General features: G+C 40.9%; 1 protein-coding gene across 1 annotated transcript in view; it reads left to right on the forward strand.

The window, feature by feature from the left end:
* The window catches only part of ANTXR1 (ANTXR cell adhesion molecule 1), a 265,145-nt gene that overhangs the window by 118,441 nt on the left and 129,801 nt on the right, over nucleotides 1–16,903 (forward strand). The window contains exon 11 of the mRNA XM_053588536.1: nucleotides 16,415–16,484. Within this exon, the coding sequence (XP_053444511.1) occupies nucleotides 16,415–16,484 (70 nt within the window). The remainder of the gene's footprint in view (nucleotides 1–16,414; nucleotides 16,485–16,903) is intronic.

Here is a 16,903-nt window from a genome sequence, read left to right on the forward strand (position 1 = left end):
ATATTAATGTGATTTTGCAAGTTTCTGAATAAACTCATTAATAAAACAATTAAAGGTATAGATTATATCTGTTATGCCTTCTTAAATTTCTAATAACAACCTTGCAAATTTATCATGCTAAGACCAAAAAAATGCCAACATAGTAAGGCGAAAAAGGAGAAATTGTTGAGATACATTCTTAGATGATCAAAATAACCAAAAATTTAAACCATAGGTTAATACCTTCTTCACTCACACTTTTCTTGCCTTTGCTTAAAAATAAAGTCAAACAATCAACTACTTAGAAATATCTGAGACAATTTCTGGAGTGTGGCCACTACAATAGATTCAGAAAGTCTGGATAAAATAGGGTTTAAAAGATGTGGTCTTAAAAGAAAGAAGGGGAAGTCCCCAAGTACAGGAAAGAATAAGGAAATGAAAACCTGAGCAGGAAGCAAAGCCATGGGAGCTCCTGGCCTGGAGGCTTTGATCAGATGCTAATGCAGATGTAGGACACCAGATCTCGGGCCTGTGCAAGAGCAGAGCCCCCTGGAGAAGTCCGGATGCAGAGGACTGCACCACACATGAAGTGGGGGGAGTAAGCAAGCCAAGGAACAGACTCTACAGGTGCAGTGATGTCATACCATTCACACGATACAGTAGCATTGAGTCAAGAAACCAGTCCCAAAATGTGTCCATGACCATCCCGATCCCTGTGGCCCTACAGAGGCTGTGTGCATCTACCCTGTAGGAGCCTCGTGCACAGCCACACCCATAGAACTCCTGCAGCAAACAGGCCCCTCTGAAGATGGGCTCACAGCACAAATTACAAACCTTATAAAGATGAGGGAAAGAAACAGGAGAACAAACGAGAGGATCAGAGAACAAATTTGAAAGAGAATGTAGAATAAACCCAATTAAAATGTGCAATGAGTTCAGAAGGATCATAGGAGAATAACACTCAAAAGGCAGATTTGCAGAAGACCTGAGTATGAATTATAGATCGAAAATTTTATTTATTCATTGAAATACAACTTCGTGGATGAATTGAAAAAATGTGGTCAGATACAGATGAGGATGAAATGCATGAACTAGAATGGAGAGAAGAGGAAATCTCACCCATAACCAAAGCACCAGACCCTGTTTTTTTTCACCCGAGCACTACCATATTTTAAGGGACCAATAACCTATATTTGATACATACTATTGAGAGGAAAGAAGAAAAAGCTTTTTAAATCTTTTTATGGTAACAATTTAATTTTTTTTTTCTTTAAGAAAACTGAGCAAGGGCACTAAAAGTAGAGAATATCTGAGATCAAGCTCACTGATTACAAACATCTAAATAAAATATTGGTACACAAAATCCAGCAATGTATTTAAAAAGGACCAAGATAGCTAAGACAATTTTGAAGAAAGAGAGGGAATTTGTCTCTTATATGGCAAAATATACTGATGCCAAAATGTATTAAAATTCATTGCCCATGCCTAATGATTTTTAAAAAACTTCTAGAAAACTAGGAATAGGACAAGACTTCTTAAACATAATAAAAGTACATCTAGATAAGCTGAATTCAAAACTCAGTATCCTCCTAATAATAAATCATTATTAGAGAAATTCACTTTAAAGTTAAGAAAATAAAAGCAGGCCAACCCATTTCACCACTATTATTTAACATTGATCTGAGAGTTCCAATAGCACCATCTAATATAACTTTCTGTGACAATGGACATTTTCTAATATGGTAGCCACAAACCACGCGTGGCTGTTGGACACTTTAAATATGGCTAGTTAGACTGAGGAACTGAATTTGTGATTTTATTTAATTTTTATTAACTGCCATGTCGGACAATGCCATAAGCATTAAAATAACACAGGAAAACTGATGAGAGCTGTAAATTCAGGAAGGGGGGCCAAGCATCATTATTCTAAAATAAATGGTTACATCTTCCTGGAAAACAAGAGAATCAAGGGAACTATTCTAAGAGGGTTATTAAAATGGATGATTTAGAAATATCTTGCTTATAAAAATCAATAGCTTTGCCAGAGTCTAGCAGTGATCAATTAGAAAACATCACAGGAAAAACATAGCAACAACAAATAAAATCTAGTAAGAACTCATTTTATCAAATTTGTAAAGACATATGAAGAAAGTTATGAAGCTTTGTGAAGGATGTAAAGAAAGTGTGAAGAGATGGAAAGACATAGACTCATGACACAATGCAGGCTTTGTAGCCAGCCTACCACGGAAAGGAACCCTGGCTCTCTTGTATCCAGCTGTGTGAACATGGCAGTATCTCCATGCCTCTGTTCTCTGCCTGTAAAAAGAGTATGGCAATAATAACACTTATATGGGGACTGTTATGAGGTTTAAATACCACAAGTAGGTTTTAGAAAAGCGCCTAGTGTATAGTAAGGAGCCAGTCAGTGTGGATTGCTGATACTACTTTATGATTATTGCTATTATTAAATATCACTGTAATTTAATGGAGTAGTAACTGGGTATTATAAAGATATCGATTGTCTTCAAATTGATATTTATAATATTTTTAATACAATCTCAGTGAAAATTCCAATGAGACTTTTTAATAAGTTAAAAAAATAATTCTAAAGGTTATATGGAAAAATAAACATACAAGAATAGCCAAGAAAAATGTGGAAACCTGCCCCAGCCAACTTTGAGATGTAAAAACAGCTGCAGTAATTGAAATAATGTATGACCAGCACCACAGCAGGCTGTAAACAGAGCCAACCACTTATACAAATTTATATAACATAAAGTAACTTTTCAAATAAGTGAGGAAAGCACGGCTTATTCAAAAAATGATGTTGAATTTGGAAAAAAAAATGATGTTGAGACAATTGGCTAACAACTTGGAAACAATAAAGTTTGATTTTTACCTCACACCTTACATCTAAATAAATTCGAGATGATCCAAAAAATTTGATGTGAGCATGAAGCTATAAAACTTCTAGAAGGAAACAAAAATATTTATATAATCTTCCATTGGGAAGGACTTTTTAAACATGAAGAGTCATATGATGAAGGAAAATTTTGATAGTTTGAATACATATTTTCAAATTCTTCTGCTACCCCCACACCTCCCAAAAGCAAAGAGGAAACAAAAGACTGGAAGAATTAATTACAAGACATATGACAAATATGGGATCAATAAACTTAGTATAAACACAGCTCCTAAAATCAGTTTTAAAAGGTAGGTGAACACATTCATGGGTAAAAGATAAGAAAGGGAAATTTATAAGAAAATAATGATCAATAAGCATATGGAAATGCTCAGGGTAACCAAAGAAATGCAAACTGAAACAATCAATTATCATTTTTATTCTCTCTAACTGGTGAAGATTAATAATACAAGGCCTAGTACTTTGGCATTAATGTTTCATTCATTATCAGTGAGAGACCATTTAATCTTTTGGAAGGCATTTTTTTAAATGAATTCATTGCTTTTGTACATTTTTGACCCAGAATTTTAATTTCAACTTCATCGAAAGGAAAGGATTGACAATGTTTACAAAGGCTTGGCTTTAAGGATGGTCATAACAGTATTGCTTATGATACCAAAAGAAAAATACAAAGAATGAAGGGAGGGAGGAAGGAGACAAAAAGAAAAACATCTAAATGGTAACAATATAAATGTTTAACAATAGGTTATTATAGAAATAATATTTCACTCCTAAATAATATTGTAGAAGAATAATTAAATGTGGGAAAATGCTAAAGATAGGACATCATGTATAAAAGATCAATGACAACACAGAACATCCATGCTATTTTTTATTTTTAAACACATTTATATACAGAAAGAGATTCAAAGACATACATGACAATTTTATCAGTGGTCCTCTCTGTATGAGATCACTGTTAATTTTTATTGTCTTCTTTCCATCTAGCTATGGTCTTCTAAGTTTTGTATAATCATATGTCCCATATAATAAGAAAAGAATCCATAAAAGTTATTTAAAATTTAATTGCAAAATTTTTGGTTATTATTTAGGCCTACCACACATCTTAACATTAGCATTTGGTTGGCTCCCCAGTCAACCAGGCTGAACTCACTGCTAGCCAAGAATATATCTTGGAAATCTTCACACAAACTGTATTTATTTATTCTGGCTGCACTTTTTCCTACTCCAGTATTCAGTGTACTATGCAAAGAAAAGATCTGCTTTCAATCTGAAATTCATTTGCAGGAAGAATACGATGCTAAAAAGAAGACACTGAGGTATGGACTGAGAAATTATCCATCTTATACAAAGTAAATAAAAAAATGAATGTGTTGCTAAGATAGTAATGAAAAACATGCTAGACTACCCTGGTGTTGCATGGTAACCCATGAGGTATTACTGTAAACAAAAGAAACCAATTTTGTAACACATTCACTAAAATTGAATTTGCAGGCCACAAGAGAAATCAATTTCACAGCTTTATAGGCACACTTTATTTTTTTTATTTTTTTAAATTTCTTATTAAATCATAATTGTGTATGTTGATGCATTTAGGAGGTACAATGTGCTGATTTGATATACAATGTGGAATGCTTACATCTAACTAATTAACATAACTATCTCCTCACTTACTAATTTGTTGTGGTTACTTATTCATACTCTATTCTTAATAGTTTAGAAATGTATCACAATTTTTTTCACAGATACAATAGGCTTTAAACCAACAAAAGTAAGGAAAGATAAGGATGGTCACTTCATATTTGTCAAGGGAAACACTCAACATAAAGAGATTTCAGTTGTTAACATTTATGCACCCTACCAGAATGCTCCTCAATTTATAAAGGAAACTCTAACAGACATGAACAATTTTATATCTTCCTGCACTATAATAGTTGGAGATTTTAACACCCCTTTGGCAGTTCTGGATAGATCCTCAAAAAAAAAAAAAAACTGAACAAAGAAATATTGGACTTAAACTTGTCCCTACAACAGACTAACAGACATGTACAGAACATTTCATCCTAATAAAACTGAACACACATTCTTCTCATCAGCCCATGGATCACCCTCCCAAATGGATCATATCCTAGGGCACAAGTCTAACCTCAGCAAATTTAGAAGAATAGAAATTATTCCTTGCATCTTCTCAGCACACTTTATTTTTTGATGCAAAATTCTATTTCTCAACTTGATCTTCAGTCCTATTTACCAAGCATGGCTGTGGTTCACTTTTGTATACTCTCCAAGGATCAAACTTTGCCCTCTGTGAAGATATTTTCCCAAACGGAGTATTAGTAATGAAAGCAGATCTAGGAGCTCCAAGAGGGGCTCAGCTTCCCCAAGGAAAGAGAGACAACACTCTTTCGAATGTAGAAATTCCAGGTGTTGTTTGTCAAAACCTGTCCGATTATCTGGAAACCATACATCATCTTAGAAAACCTCTGAGCCCCAGGGCTGCTGTGGGCACCTTACAGAGATTATCAGAATGCACCAATGGTGGCAAAGGGGATGGAGGACAGAGGGAAAGTATGAATTTCCCAAAGAAAAGCCAGTTGTTTGCTTTGTCACAGAGTATCACCTACGTGATCAAAGGTACTTAAAGCAATCTGAATACATCTCTAGGGATTTGTTATCCAGTGAAGATGATGAAATGTCACCTTGTATAACTCAGAGTGGAGAAACATAAGGGAGCATAGAGTCTCATGCATGGTTCCTGATTGGGATGCACATGAGAATGACGAGGGAGCTTCATCCAAATGACAGCAGCTTCTCATTGCTGAGTACTTGCTCTGCACCTGGTACTGCCCCCAGTGCCTCCCGTGTTATCTCTCTTCTGCAGTGCAGCAGCCCACTGAGGGAAACATTATCTGTGTCCCTGTTTTGCTGACAAGCTTAGAGAGACAAAGTGCCCAAGGTCACTCACCCAGATGGTCAGCAATGGAAATAATCTGAAGTCGGCAGTCTGACTCCAAAGGCTTTGGCACATGCCTCTACATTGCCACCGAACCATGAGTCTCCAGAGATCCCTCAAATATTCGGGAGATGGAGGTGTGCCTATTTCAGAGATGCCAGTTTCAACAGATCCCCCTTATTTTATAAACAGGAAACCTCAGCTCAGAGAGATTTAACTACTCACCCAAGGTCAAGAACATGCTAGTAGGGGGGTTGAGATGAGAACCCATGATCAAGAAAAAAAGGCCCTGGCGGCGCCTGTGGCTCAGTCGGTAGGGCGCCGGCCCCATATGCCGAGGGTGGCAGGTTCAAACCCGGCCCTGCCAAACTGCAGCCAAAAAATAGCCGGGCGTTGTGGTGGGCGCCTGTGGTCCCAGCTGCTCGGGAGGCTGAGGCAAGAGAGTCGCTTAAGCCCAGGAGTTGGAGGTTGCTGTGAGCTGCGTGAAGCCACGGCACTCTGCCGAGGGCCATAAAGTGAGACTCTGTCTCTGCAAAAAAAAAAAAAAGAAAAAAAGGCCCAGATGTGAGAAGGAAGAGCCTCAGACTTAGAGTGTCAGTGTCTGTAGCTTACTGTGTGACCACAGATGAGGCACCTCTCCTGGTTCTCCAAGAGAGAGTGGCCTCTTTTTCTCAAACTTTAGGAGTTTTTGGTGCATCCTGTGGCGTTAACCCCTTGCTATCTCTTAGAGCAAGAGAAAAGAACTTTGTGAGTTTTGGGGTGTCGTTTTATAGCACCTATTTAATTTTATGTTCAACAGAGGAGGAATATTCATAAGATTTCTGGGAAAGAGGTGGAGAGTTCCCAGAACTGAAGGTTCCTCCTCTTTTTAAATCATGTAGATCAACTTCCAGGTATACAGTTATAAGGTGTCACGGTGGGAGTTCCTTTTACTATGCTAATACCTTATAAGCAGGGTATAATGAGCAATGAGAGTAACCTGAGGTTGTTTTTTTTTTCATGGCCATTTGGGTTCTAGCTGGTTTTGGTCCATTTCTCCACCACCTTTGTCTTATCCGATCTTATGACTGGTTCAGATCTTATGACTCCGCCTGACAGTTGCTGATTCCCTGAGTGATGGAAGTTGGCATCCTCCTCTATTTCTGCACCAGGAGGCTGAGCATTCATGGACAGTGACAGCAGACGGTTCTCTTTCCCCATGCAATACTGCTCCTCTGTCATTTCAGTAAAATGATGGAAGAGAAGGTGACTAACACAGGGATGGGCCAGACTCCTGGGAACCCTTGGCAGCCTAGTAATCTGTGTCTTTTCAAACTGATCTTTAAATAGTTGTTACTATCCACTTACAGAAGTTGGGTGCTACTGAGGGAAAGAAAGAACAAGTGCTACTGATGGGTCTCTCCTCCATGCAATTCAGCTCTGGCCCCTAACTTGCATGCTACAGGGGCTTGGTGGCCATCCACTGTCACTCAAATGTGTGCTCAGGGTCTCTTTCCCACCTCTCCTCTGAGTTTCTGTGTAAATGTGTGTCCTTTAAGAGTAATCAATATTTGCCATAATCTGTGACCACAATTGTGTGGAAGGCTTTTGCCATTTTGTAGACTTGCCTCTTGATCCCAATTCCAAAGGTAAAAATCTTTATAAACCTTGCACTGCTGTAAGAGTTTGTGTGTCAGGAGACACATAAGTGCAGGAGTCCTGAATTTTCCAAGGGAAAGCAAAGCTTTTAAAAATATATTTATTCTTAGCAAATTAAAGCTGTTTGAAGTGTAGCAATTATTCTGACCTCAGGATTGCAAAATCTTTTTTAAAATCCTGATACTTTGCTTGGAAGATAATTTGTAAGTTTTCAATTTTTGCCAAAGAATACTTAGTAAGAGCCACACACCCCATATACTTCACTTTGTTTTCTAGCAATACCCCAAACCGCCCTATTAACTTCACATAGAGAAAAATGCCAAATACCACAAAATTATGTGTAGTATGGCCCCAATTATACTATACAAAAATGATATGCAAAGAAAAATTTCTGAAATAGTATACCCCAAGACGTTAATGATATTTGTCACTAGGCATTAGGATTATCAAGGATTTTGATTTATTTTTCATATAATTCTCTATATTTCCCAGATTTTTTTACACTAAACATGTATTACTTTCATAATTAATTTTTTAAAAACAATAAATATTTGCAAATAATAATTTGCATACTGAGATGCCAGACTAGCTGTGCTGACAACCAGTTCTCAACATGGGTGTGTCCAAAACTATGGTCACAGCCTTGTACAGGTCTGGGAGTGTGTGAGCCCGGAAAAGATAATCCGGAGACCAGCAGGGCTGCTGCATCTGTGCCTGCTTTCCTTTGGGAATGGACTCATGGTTTCTCTTCTTTTACTTCCTCTCTCTCTGGGGCCATGATGTAATCTTGATCTTTATGAACACAATAACCAAGACATAACCCACTTCATTTTTTTCCAAGACTGTCCTCAGCTCTGAGTCTTGTATTGATGAGAACATACAAGTACAGCCTTCCCACCCCAACATCTCAGAACCTTGGCAGCAACATATGTCCCATTTCTGGAGTGCCCCATTTACATTATAAAGCTTCACCATGCAGAGTGGCATGGGTGCGATTCTATCTACCACTATGAAAACCTGGACCCACCAAAGCCTCCAAGAAGGGATTTATCAAGAAACACTCTCTTCCTTACTCCAACCAAGATTTGTCTTCCCATATCCCTCCAGCTGTTATGCTCTCTCTCTCTCTTCTACTCATCACCTTATAACACCTCTGAACTTTTCTGGACATTGCACCAGTACCCTGGGGGCTATGAACCCCCAAGCTACATCTGTAGGCCGCACTATAATGAGCTAGAGAAGATATAAAACTATGTACAGCAGACATACCAAGTTTTCTAACCTCAGCACTATTGACACTTGGAGCTGGAGAATTCTTTGTTGGAGAGTAAGGTGCTGTTCTGTGCATTGTAGGATGTTCAGCATCATTCCTGGTCTGTGCCCACTAGATGCCAATACCACTGCCGTCCTTGGTGTGATGACCATTTGTCCCCTGCAGGGCAAAATCACTCACATTTGAGAACCACTGCACTATATACACGTACATGTCCACGGGTCCTATTTAGATAGAGGACTTACTTCTTGTCCCATATCTATCATATATCCCTGACGCAACCTGTTAGACAAGTAACAAGGCCTGCTCAATTTGCACAAATGTTCATACCTTGTCTTTTTTAGGTGCCTCAGAAAATGAGCTCAGCAATGCCCTACCTTTGTAATAACAAAGAATGGATGTGGAGTCCTTAGTAAGTTCTAAGCATTTAATAACATCATATTAAAATTTACAACAGCCTATGAAAAGAGTATTATTCCCATCTTATAAGTGACAACTCTGAGTTATGAATAGGATGAAAAAGCCTTGCCTGTAGCCAGTGAGTGGCAAGGCATGATGGATCTCCAGAGCCTGAGCTCTTAATCTCCTCATTATTCTACATCTTAACTCCAACCTGCCCCCAGAGAATAGGGTAGGAACCCAAAAGACATACCCTGGATACCTATAGTTTACAGGAACTGGTGAAATAGTTAGGTGTAGTAGACCCAGGAAAGTTTCCTGGAACCCATTGACCAAGCTCATCCTCTGATTTCATGGCAACTAGCCAGTGAGGGCTTCCAAGGAAACCTTGTGAAAACACCAGGCCTGGGAAAGGGTGGGTAGGGGAAATATGTGAGAAAAAGGATAATGGTGCCTCAGCGCCCATAGCACACTGGTTACGGCGCCAGCCACATACACCGAAGGTGGCAGTTCGAACCCAGCCCGGGCCAGTGAAACAACTGCAACAAAAAAATAGCCAGGTGTTGTGGCAGGCACCTGTAGTCCCAGCTACTTGGGAGGCTGAGGCAAGAGAATTGCTTAAGCCCAAGAGTCTGAGGTTGCCATGAGCTGTGACGCCACAGCATTCTACTGAGGGCAACATAGTGAGACTGTCACAAAAAAAAAAAAAAAGATGAAAACAAAAAACAGAAAAAGGATAGTGGCTATCTTGGTTCTGCCACCTTAACAGCATCCCTCTGGCTTCAGCTGAGCATCATAGGACATTACAGTGGGTGTTCAAGTTCTGAGGATGTTTCCCAACCTGGCCCAAAGCTCTTATACTCCCATTCTGTTTTGATTCTTCTCTTTTCTCTGACTTCACAACAATTATTCAGCCTTTCTAAATAGAAGCCACTCCAATTTCAGAATCTCTGCTCTGTCCCCTGATGTGTACTGTCTTCTATCAGAAGAATGCTTAGGTTTATTATCCTACCCATCTATAAAAACCTTCTAGCCCAGGGCCTGACACATAGTCCACAGCCAATAAATGTTAGTTCCTTTCTCTCTTAGTAGTGGGTCCCCTTTTGCTTTGCAGTAACACCCCCCCCCCACCATGTTTGTGAATTATCATTGAGACAGCCCCAACAGGACAGTCAATCATCTCCTTTCTGACTGGGGCTACAGAAAGCTCAACCCGGGTGGTTGGAATGTCACCAACTTGATGTCCTACTGAATATGATTTTATTTCAGAGTTTTTCACACAATTTTAGAGGTCTAACATTTTTCAAAGCTGGTTACTTTTAGACACAGTGAGAAGATAGAAATTCCAGCCTAACTCCAGCCTGTCTATTCTCCCTTCTTTTGGAGACATATTCCCAAACCAGCTGATAATTTGGTACTGAACAGTTATATTTGGCTCTAGGATGCCCTGAAAATGCACCCTAGGCCCAGGGGACACAGAGAAATAGCAGGGTGAACTCATTCAGTCCCTAACCTCTGCTGTTTTTCCCACTACCTAATGCAAATGTCACAGTAGGAATGTAAATTCTACTTTGGGGCTTACATCAGTCTTTGGACGGTTTGAACACACTCCCTCAGATAAAACTGAAGGTTATTTTTCTTTTCCTTTTTGCCAAAAATAAATATTTATATCAAGAAAAGATTGCCAAGACTCGGAAAGTATTTGAATTATTTAATCAGCCCTATAAAAGGACTCACTTGAATTGGCTAGTAAATTTTAATCCCAGTTTTATCCCAAATCCATTAGTCCCCAAATGCAAGGAAGAATTCTGAGAACTTCTTTGTCTGTCTGAAAAAGATTAATTACATTGCCCAAAAGTCAAAACCTGGGAATATACACATATGAGTGCCTGGTTCCGGGATGTGAGTTCATTTCAGTTAGATCAGGGCCTTTCAGAAGACACCTGAACTCATTGACTCTGGTTCTCTCTTCTGGAAGGCATGCCTCCATTGGGATTCAGCCTTGTGCACTGAAGGTCTTGACTATTTGCTTTCAAAGTGCTCAGTAGGAAGAGCTCTAGTTCCTGGTGTACTTCTGGCTACATTATATTTTGAGCTAGGATTACCTTGAGCAATTCATATCAACAAAATCTGGGTTTGAATTCCAGCTATGACTCTTACGAGTGGTGCAGCACTAATTCAATTTACTAATATCTCGGAGCCTCAGTTTCTCAAACTGTAAATAATAGTAATATCTCGCTCAGGTTTGTGGAAGCATCAGATGAAATCATGGATAGTCATGTGGTTTGGACAGTAAAAAAAAAAGAGATCATGGATAGTCTATACTGTGAGACAAAATTAGTATGTGTGTGTGTGTTTGTGTATATGTGTGTGTATAAATACAGTCACAAACATACTAAAGCTTTTTGTTTTCCTAGGAATTCCTAATGTCTAAGAAAATGTTAATTTAGCAGGTCAATATAATTAAACATACATGTTAAACGTTTTAATCTTCAACCTTCTGATTTGAGCCACATTTTCACATGGCCTATTTTAGAGGTGTGGATGCCTGTGTAACGAAGTGGAATAACATTTATCAAATGCTTATAAAGTTTCAAGTGTTGTGCTTTGTACTTCAGTACACTGTTATTTACTACCCCATACAACTCTGTGCAGTGATGTCATCAGCACTGTTTGTCCATGGAGAATTTGTCCTTGGTCACACCTTAGTAAGAGGAAGCCCTGGGATTCACCCCTGGGTATGCTCAACTCTGAAGTCTACTTGGCCCCCGTCTGTGCCTTCAGTACTCAGCTCTGGGGATGCCTGGCTCCTAAGTCTAGGGTGCTTGACAGTTTGACATAATGATACTCATTAATTCCCAAATCCTGAGTAAAATTAAGCTTATCAGGCTCCTGTAGACAAATGTTTTGGGTGAACTATGAGTTGGGTATGAACTTAGGTGTTGAGAGGGAATTCTGAAATATCTTTGGTAATGGAAAAGGAAATTTATATTTCAAGATTATTTGAAAATTATGTTTAACTTCTAGTTTCAAACTCCTGCCTCTCCCTAATTTTCTCTTCATTTGCAAACAAAAGCCAAGGAGGCCAATCCAAGCCCCTGATCTCCATTTCCCTTGCCCACTCAGTGCTGGTGAGCAGCAAAATGGCTGCCTGGCAGCCGGCAGGCAGGGGTCTCCATTGTCCTAGGAGCAGATTATGTCCCAGTAAATGTCACCACACCACACTGGCCTTGGCACAGGTCACAGTGAGGCTGGCATAGCCCCCAAGCCAACCGTGGCCCGGCCGGGGAGCAGCTGAGGAGGGTTTCGTGTTCTGCTTCCCCAGTGGATGTTCCAGGAAGAAGTCAGATGACCTGAGTTATGGAAACCAAATGGCCCTCCTTTGTTTAGAGAGAGGAAGAAAAAAAGTCACTCATTTTTGCGGTAAAGTGAAAACAGGCTCCAAACCAAACAATTCCTCTCAGAGCAGAAAATGCCAGCTCCTCAGAGCAGGCCCACAGCCTGGGAGGCTGATACACTCTGAGGGAAGGAGCCTGTTCTACAGCCTCAGCAAAACCTCCCCGACCCTCCCAGCAAGCTTTCCTCTGTTGTGCTCCAGCAATGCCTGGTCTCCCAAGCAGAACAGGGGAATGAAAGGAGGGGGAAAGTGAGAAGTGTCTTCCTGACTTGGGCTGTACTCATCCTCTCACTCCTTTCCAGCCAGGATGGAGGGACGAGGGAGGTGTTGAGAGCGGAAGTGAGGTCAGGCTGACACAGGAGCCAACGAGCCAGCCACCAGGCACTGCACTGTGCTACCTCGGACGCCCTCTTTGGTGTGACCCAGCTCTTCCCACAGAATGCAGCCAGGAGTCATGAGGCCTCCTGTGGCCTCTCTGTGGTTGCCCCATGGCTCTGTGGGCTGGCTCTGTGGGCAGGGATCTGCACTCCCAGGTACTGCTGATGCCTGTGCAACAGGGTAAGCCATGGCCATCAGATAAGTACAGGCTGGAGTCAGCCACGCCTGTCCCAAGGTCTGGCTGTTCTCTAACACGGCCTTTCCAAAAATGGAGAGTCTCTTAGTGAGAAACGAGTAATGCCGAATTCAATGCTAGCTTGGCTTTGCCTCAGACTTGCTGAACAATCATGGGTGGCTGTCACCTCTCTGAGCCTTTGTTTTGCATATGAAAAATGAGCCTAATGATTCCTGCCCTGCCTTAGCTTGCAAAGTCAAGGGACGGAAATGGAGAGCAGCTCTTATCAAGGATGTCGGTACAAACTACTGGATAAGCACGTGGACCATGTGTGTAAGCCAGACTGCCTAGGGGCAGACCCAAGCTTCCTGGGTAACACTGGGCAGGTTACTTAAAGCCTCTATGTTGCTTCCTCTAGGTCAGCAGTTCCCCCTTTGGTGGTCTCCTGCATATCAGATATTTACATTACGATTCATAACAGCAAAATTACAGTTATGAAGTAGGAACAAAAATAATTTTATGGTTGGGGGTCACCACAACATGAGGAACTGAATTAAAGGATCACGGCATTAGGAAGGTTGAGAACTACTGCCCTAGGTCATCATGAAACAAGTAATACCCCATCCCAGTAGCTTTGCTAGGAGGTTCAATTTGCTTAAGTGATACACATGAAGAGCTTGGAGGCACGCGTGCAGCATGCCTGAGCCTGGCTGTCCGTTCAGAGGCTCTATGACTTAAACAATGAGGTTACATCCTGATAAACCCACCATAAGTTGAAAACATCATCAGTCAAGCCTACCTTAAAAGTGCTTGGAATACTTATGTCACCCTACAGTTGAGCAAAATCATCTAACACAAAGCCTATTTTATAATAAAGGATTGAATGTCTATGTAATTATTGACTACTATGCTGAAAGTGAAAAACAGAATGGTCATGTAGGGGTATTCACCAGTAACATACACAGCTGAAAGCACCTTCATCAAGTCAGACAATCACATGTTGTTCCATCGTAAAATTGGGGACTTGCCCATTTGTGGGTATTATCACCTCGGATGGGAAAACACCTTAAAAACAAATGCTCAGTTCAGGCACTGCCTGAACCTGCACTATCATCAGCAACCTTAGAATTTTATTCAACACACCTTCAGCATTCCTGCAGCATTCCATAATCTGCCAGTGGCAGGTTCTAAATATGGGGGTAATGCCCAGCAGTTTCCTATTATTTTAGAAAAATCCCAGAAGCTTCTCCATGGTCTACCTGGCCTTGGTCATCCGGCCCTGCTGTTCTTCTAGCCTCCTTTTGAGCCACTGTCTGTCTCACTCAGATTCCACAGCCTCCATGGCCTTCTTTTAGCTCTCACAAGATTGAGCTCCTTCCTGCCCCAAGACCTTTGCTGTGCTGCCTCTTCTCCCAGCCCCCTTCTCACCTGACCTTCTGGTTTCAGCTTACATAGCCTTTACTCAGGAAAGTGTCTCTTGACCTCCCAGATGAACATGGCTACCCTCCTCCTCCCGTGTGCACAGCACAGTTACAATGAAATACTAATTTGAGCAAGGAGTTTCATCTGGTTCATTGCAAGCCCTTGCACAGTACCTGATACATGGTAGACACTCAAAGAATATACTTTATAATAATGTTGAATAACTATCTCTTCTGCAAAATTTCATAAAATTTGTGAAAGCAGGGACCATGTTTCTCTTCTCAAAGCCTGTATCTCTAGTATATAGTAGGCCTTCAGTAAATATGTGTTGAATGAACGAATGAACCAATGACTTGGAATAACCTCACTAACTTTACACCACTTAAAGATTTCCCTGGACTTCTTCTTCTCCCTCCTTCCAATAGGGACACAGTGTTTAGTGCTCTAAGATTAGTGCTCCCATCCTACATAACTCTGCTCCGTGAATCCAGGTATGAAGGGCACAAGACTTCCCAGTCTCCACCCAGGCAAGCTGTACTCTACAGTCACAACTTACAAATGTCATAAGAGACATGAGTTTTACAACAAAGGCCTGTAGCAGAATATCGTCCTTCAGTAGTATATGTATTTCTTTGTAATCTTCTAGTTAGAGGTATTTGTAGTCACCGTCACAAGTGGAACAAATTTTATTCACCTTCACTTCACTTACAGGCCCTACCGTAGTCTTTTGTACAACAGGTGTGCCCAATAAATGTGGAGACATGAAGGAATGACGATTATATACCAAGTATAATAACTTCTTAGCCATACCTCTGTCCTGGAGCACCATGTAGTTCTTAAGGAGCTGGAGACGAAAGCCTCTCAGAACTTTTCATGATATCCATAAGAACAAGAGCAAGAGCTCCCCCACCTCCAGAGCCCCCACCACATCTACTAAGGCAGTGGTTCTCAACCTTCCTAATGTCTCCTAATGCCGTGACCCTTTAATACGGTTCCTCATGTTGTGGTGACCCCCAACCATAAAATCATTTTTGTTGCTACTTCATAACTGTAATTTTGCTACTGTTATGAATTGTAATGTAAATATCTGATATGCCGGATGTATTTTCATGATGTATTTTCATTGTTACAAAGGGGTCGCGACCCACAGGTTCAGAACTGCTATACTATGACCTCCAAAATCACCACTTCAATTTTACTCAAAAAACCCACCAAAGTTCTTTTCATAAGTAATAGCACTTTATCCAAATCCCTCAGGCTCAAAGAACTTGGGCCAAACTTCTTTCTGCACTGATCTTTTAAAATCCTACTCATATTCCACCCTGGAACACACCTTTTGTGTGTCCTGTCCTTCGCACTATTCCTCTTACCAGGAATGCCTTTCCCCTCTCCCCACCAAAGCACAGCTCACGTCTGGCACTTTGCTGGGATCTGACCATGCACCCATGTAAGGGACTTGTCTTCTGAGGCCCAATGATATTTTGATTTAGTCACTTTTTATATTTGTCAGCAAACCTTTCCCACAAATCTGGCCTCTCTCTGTCTAACTAGACTTAAATGTGAAGCTCCTTCGCACCTGTCAAATGTTTTCCTGTTTCCTCAGTTTCCCTGTTCCCCTGCTCCTTCTAGGAGTGCACTCACTGTCTGCTCACCGGTTGGCCCAACCAGACGTAACAGGATGAGGAAACTGCTCTCCTGGCAGGAGCCCTTGAGTTCACTGCTAATAGATTTCACCACACAAGGGGAGTTTTTATCTGGAAAAGTTTTGGGTTTTAGTGGTGTCTGTCTGGGCTTAGCTGATGTTCTCTAGAAGTGAACTGAATTTGAAATTGTAAACTTGGCTCACTCCTGTTAATCTGGTGACTTCCTTTTTCCAGATGAGAAGCCCTTTGCTGTGGAAGATACTTATTTGCTGTGTCCAGCACCTATCTTAAAAGAAGTTGGCATGTAAGTTTTCCCCAGCAACTGAACCTCACAGCCAGTGGGGAGGGAGGAGGGAGAGGGAACAAAAAGAAAAGGAACTGTCTTTCTCCACTGTCACAGTGGAGCCATTCTCCCGACTCCTCCAGGGAATGATGAGGACAGTGTTGCCTGTGAGCCTGGCCCCAGAAGAAGTGTTCTACAGAGTATCTCACTTCACTCTCCCAACTTCCCCATAAACCAGATATTCCCACTACACCTGTACAGACACGGAGACTGGGGCCAAGAGAATTTAAGTAGCTTGTCCTTTGGTCCTATAGTGGCAAGTGGAAGAGTTTGGGCTCAAACCGATAACCTGTCTGGTTTAATCACAGCTTTGCTTCTACATTACACACATTACCTCGCCCTGTCATCATTATTGCCCTGATGGATGATTGTTAGCTCCT

This window comes from Nycticebus coucang, chromosome 4 (assembly GCF_027406575.1).
Source record: "Nycticebus coucang isolate mNycCou1 chromosome 4, mNycCou1.pri, whole genome shotgun sequence".
In the NCBI taxonomy this organism is placed as follows: domain Eukaryota; kingdom Metazoa; phylum Chordata; class Mammalia; order Primates; family Lorisidae; genus Nycticebus; species Nycticebus coucang.